Here is a 5,451-nt window from a genome sequence, read left to right as displayed (position 1 = left end):
GATATAAAGGTGAGTCATGCCAATTTGTTTGTATCGAAGAAGTAGCCCTTCGTGTTACTCGGTGACCCAAAAGTAGCTCTCAGTCTCAAAGTTTGGTGACCCCTGTTCAAGAGGAATTATACGTTTTTGTCTTTTGTTTTGTTAACAGATTTTTTTTGTTATATGAACTTATTCTAGAAAAAAGGGGCAGATAAGATTTTTTTTCTTCTCTCTGCTGCCTTTCATTTCATTTTATTTGTGATTTTGATATACGGGTACATATATTTTTCTCTCATTTTTCTTTTTATAGTATATAAAATTATTTGTTTTGTTTTAATGAAATGAATAAAGCAGTGTCTGCTGTGCGTCACACAGAATCATCCCCAAGCAGAGGATTGCAACATTCACATCGTTTCCTCTTAAACGCAGACCACAATTTCTGACCCATGGTTTCAGTTTACAGAAATTTTAACAAACTTTAAAAACAAAAAACTGAACAAGACTCAGACAAAAAAATACAAACAAAAAACTGCCATTTTCTTTAGACATTTAGAAATTTTCCATTGCAGCTGGGATGTCAGAGATGATTTCCTGAGTTTTTTGCTAAATTAAAAAGTTCAAGTTTCAAGTTTTCAAGTTTCAAAATCTAAAGAAGTTAGATTGTTAAGTTAAAAAGTCAAATGAAGACACGTCTTTGCTTTTATCTAGGGCATACAAATGTTTTTTTAGTGTAAATAGTGTTTAAATAAGATTTTCCGGGCTGTCATTTTTAACTGCCCACCTGCACATCCACTCTGTCAGTTGTTGCTCCGCCTCCTAGCGTTATCAGAAAACATGGCAGCTGATACCCAGCATGCAATACAGCTAGGGTTGGGCAATATTGTCAAAAACATTAATCACGATTAATCGTGGTATTTAGCCGATAACGATTAATTTGTCGATTAATCCCCCGGAGTCCCTGGACACCCTTATATCATAGTCACTTGACCAATTTATAGGGAGAAAATTGGCTCTTCGTAAAAATCTGTTCAAAATTGTGTCAAAATTACAAACTTCAGGCTGTACATCAAACTTTAAACTGTGTTGATAGATAAATAAATTACACAACTTTTTTTAATGTTCATCATGTTTGAAGGGGAGAGGAGCACCAAGCAGTTAGTCTGCCAGGTGGCATTAATCGTATTAATCGTCAACTGCCAAAAATTAATCGATTAATGTCTTTCTGACAATTAATTGCTCACGATACGATTATGCCCAACCCTAGATACAGCGTGACATTTTCCCCATTTTCACAAATTTTACCTCTAAAGGAGATATTTTTATCTGTGATCTATGAAGCATTTTGAGTTCTGTCGACTTACGTTGTCACATCACATATTTAGGTTTGGTTTAATATCTGTGTTGAAGTTTAGTTATTGACTGTAAGTCGTTAGATTTTTAGAGGAATAGAGGGGGAACTGAACGCTTGAGGTTTATGCTCAAAGACTAAACCCAAGAGCGGTCAGACTATTTTTGTTTCCATAATATGTGAACTAGCAGGTCAGCTTTAGCTCCCACCATATTGTTTTTATCAAGTTAGCTTGTTATTAGAACTAAGAAACTTGTGTTGTGGTTTAGAGGTTAGTGAAGCTAATGTTTTGGTTAGCTGTGCACATCACTTGTAATAATCTCAGTCTGCGACTTTTCAAAGCTTATTGTGTGAATTACCCAGAGCAGCTACAGTGGAAGGAGCAGAGCTCACAGATGTGTTGTTGAACAGATCAGCTGGAGCAGTGGACACGTCAGGAGTGGTAAACAGTTCGGCTCCAAACAGGTCACTGGACGCAGACTTTACATAGAAAAAAATAAATTAATTTGATGCATATTCTTACAATATCTTTCAAAGGATGACCAGCTTGTAACAATTACGCATGCGTTACTAAAACCTGTTTACCTGAAAATGGTTGCTCGTGCATGCCTTGCCACTTACCCGTGCTTTTGTCATTGAAGCATGAACGTTAGGAGAAATACGAGCACAGATGAGAAAGTGTTTCTCAGCAGTACAGCAAACATACCAGCTATTCAAGCAGAAGCAGCATTTGATCACCAGTGCAAAGAGACAGAACAGATCGATCCACCTGCACACCAGGTGCAGGTGGAAGTCTTCGTACAGCATCTGTACCCAGATCACCAGTGGGGCATAAAAAAATAAAATAGAGCCAAATGTGCTGCAAACCCATTGTTTCATGCAACCCCACTAACACAGCTGGCTGTGTGGTGTCACCTTTGCACTCCTTCGACCACGTCCAGACTGTGGAGGCGGACTTATGACAACAGAGTCCGTGCTTTGAGTTGTTGGTGGTTCTGGATGTGTTGTGTCATTAGAGATGGGGCAGGTTGAAGAGAAATCAAAAAAAGGATTTCTGGTAGAGAGTGTCGGCTGACTCTCATTCCCATCCATCATGCTTATTGCAGTGCCTTGAGTTATACTGCCCCCTAGTGGCCACTGACCATTACTGAGAGCGAGGATCATGGATTGACTTGATAGCCCAGTTATCTGCTGACCAGGATGCTCCGCATCTCCAGTAACAGTCTTATTGGTGCTGAGGGAGGGGGGTGTCGTATCTGATACAAAACTAGGCTTAGAAAGAGGGTCGTCTTTAAACGGGTCACTGTCCAGGGACGGGAAGTACCCAAAAGTCGAGGACAAGGAGGTTTCTTTGTGGGACAGCCCCTTAGAGTCAGGAGCACAGGAAGTTAGAAAGAAGTTATCCTTTATGACGTTTTGATTGCTGTCAACTTCAGCAGAGAAGTCCAGCAAAAGAACGTCATTAGATTCCTGGTTTACATGAAGAGGAGGTGGGGGGTGTGGGGGGAGAGGACAGTGAGACAGAAAACATGATTTGTGAATCAGTTCTGCAGGATTACAAACAGATGTTAATAAAAATGAATCAGGGTGTGTATTTTCAAACTGCTACCAGTGGAATATTTACACCAAAGTACCACAGCTGTGATCAGACAAATCAAAGTTTCTCAAGTTTTGAACGGCAGAAAAGGTTTAATAAAAGGCTTTTCATTAGACCAGCAAAAATTTAAGTTTTTTTGAGCAAAAGTGAAAAGTTTAAAATGTTTATTCAACTTGTAGCAGATTCAGGATTAAAGACAATGGGCCTCATTCAGGAACATGTTCGTATTCTTCTCCTAAATTTCTCTTACTTTTGTTCGTACAAAGGGTTCGTACGAACATGTCACGTCAGATTCAACAAACTCTTCTATCTTCAGGAAAAGTGTGTAAATGAGCTGCGTAAATTCACCTGTTCTATTCCAGCTGCTCGTGCACGCGAGAGGAGATTAGCATAATTACCACCCCAAAAACACCATATAAGGCTGTGTTTCCTGCCTCAGATATCAGGAAGTGTCCATTCATGAAAATGACAGTGAAAACTAAAAAGAAGAACTTTACGAGTTCAGAGATTGAAGTCCGTCTGTCAGAGATCCAGAAAAGAAAATCTGTCATTTTTAGCAGGTCAGCTGTGGAATAAAAAGAGCTGCTAAAAGTATAAACAACTGTGTTAAATCATTTTCATTTATTCAGAAGACACCGTCGTGCACCGTACACCACCCCAGCGCGGTCTCAAGTGGTCTCAGTTGCGGTTCTGAAATAAGCATTTTAAAATGTTTTCAAAATATTTCAGGCCCTTTGGAGAAAATCCAGGACTGGGAACGTCTCAGAGTCCCCCAGGACGAGCTGGAAGGTGTCGCTGCGGAGAGCGGGGTCTCCTGCTGCCCCCCACACCCGATAGCCGATGAGCCGGACGGACGGACAATTTATATTGTTAGTCTAAATTATTACATTTAAAATTATAACTCTAATTCAAGCAGAATAGCCTATTGTCAACATAATTATGGAGTGTGATTTATTTTCAACTCAAAATATCTTCAAACTAATGAAATATAAAGTTATTAGTGAGGAAAACCCGTCTGGATAACAGCAGACTGACTGCTGGTAAAATATACGACAGGTCTGGACCACTCCTGAATTTTGTTCGTATCTGAAAAAAATCTTAGAATATGAAAACATTGGTGAATGCCACAAATTCTCCTAAATCACTCGTACGCACAACTTAAGAACAAATCTGTGCGAACGAACGGTTCTTGCATGAGGCCCAATGAGACAACTCAATTCTTAAAAAGGATTTTAAACAGAAAAGTTTGGTCATTTTGAAGTCTGCTTCGCTGTCAGTGCTCGTTTATTGAATGATCCGTTTGGAAAAGCTCATTTTGACAGGCGTAAACTTTATTTCTTCAAACACGCCACCAAAAATAACACTAACATTTTTACTAGGGGTGCACTGATACAGATATTTGTCTCGGGCCAGAAACCAGCATTTTTACAAATACTTAATATGTCCCAATACTCTGAACACTTTTTTTTCCTGACGTTTACATTTTAAAAGCAACCTCCAGTAGACTCCAGTGTGGTTTTATGTCGTCAATGCAACACGCATGCACAGTAGATGTGATGTCAGTTAGATTGGGAGTAAACAGGTGGCTACATGTTAGCATGTTGATTCTGAAGTTATGAATATTAAAGCCAATTAAATAATCTGACATGCTTGTTTAGTTCACCATTTACATTTTAAGCAGGTTTCTGCTACTATGTTTGTGAATTCTCAGTCATATAGGACATGAAAAATTAAAGAAAAAAGATGAAGCAACTGGATTTCTGTTCTGTAGCTGAAGACGTGCGGAGTTACAAGATTTAAACTGCATAACTCCAAGTTAGTTATATTACTTGGATTAATCCGTTTATCCTCACCTCACAGATGTAAAAGTCTTATGAAACGTGACTTTTTAGACTTGAGGTTCGCTTTAACAAACATCAGATATGCCTCTGATTTAGAACCAGGTTCCAATTTTTAAAAAGTATTTATATAAACACTGTGTAATGTTTAAGTTGTAACAGTAAGTACTCAGTATCGGCGAATACCCAAACTGACGTACTCGTCACGAAAAAAAACAAAGGTATCAGTGAATCCGTAACAGTTACCATTGAATTTGTGTCTTTTAGCAAAATATCCTATGAACCAGTCAACTAGTTGTAATAAAACATGGAAAGTTCTTCTTTAAATGGGAATCAAACTTTTGCAGAGTTGTAACATAATTAAGTACAAATACCTTGTTACTGTACTTAAGTAGAAATTTCAGATATCTGTACTTTACTTGAGTAATTAATTTTCAGCATACTTTTTACTTTTACTCGTTACATTTTTACACAATTATCTGTACTTTCTACTCACTACATTTTTACAAAGGTAAGAAGTAGAAAGTTGTTACTCCTGTTTTATTCTGAGTTATTATAAAAATCCTCTCCTGATAAACTGTGTCTCCTATAGAGTGAATTTAATTGTGTTTGGATGAGAAGTATAAATATATAGGTTTGCAAAAGTATTCATACCCCTTGAACTTTTCCATATTTTGTCACATTACAAC

General features: G+C 38.0%; 1 protein-coding gene across 6 annotated transcripts in view; it reads right to left on the bottom strand.

Annotated features, from left to right (window-relative positions):
• The window catches only part of dab2 (DAB adaptor protein 2), a 28,811-nt gene that overhangs the window by 5,338 nt on the left and 18,022 nt on the right, over positions 1-5,451 (bottom strand). For 5 of the 6 annotated variants that reach the window (XM_014031405.1, XM_014031406.1, XM_014031403.1 and 2 more), the window contains 2 exons: positions 2,243-2,797; positions 1,687-1,807 (listed from right to left, as the gene is read on the bottom strand). In XM_014031405.1, coding sequence (XP_013886859.1) covers positions 1,687-1,807; positions 2,243-2,797 — 676 coding nt within the window. The remainder of the gene's footprint in view (positions 1-1,686; positions 1,808-2,242; positions 2,798-5,451) is intronic. The other variant, XM_014031407.1, reaches the window with a different exon arrangement.

This window comes from Austrofundulus limnaeus, unplaced genomic scaffold (genome assembly GCF_001266775.1).
Source record: "Austrofundulus limnaeus strain Quisiro unplaced genomic scaffold, Austrofundulus_limnaeus-1.0 Scaffold1245, whole genome shotgun sequence".
Classification (NCBI taxonomy): Eukaryota; Metazoa; Chordata; class Actinopteri; order Cyprinodontiformes; family Rivulidae; genus Austrofundulus; species Austrofundulus limnaeus.
This window is presented reverse-complemented; position numbering and strand designations above follow the sequence as displayed.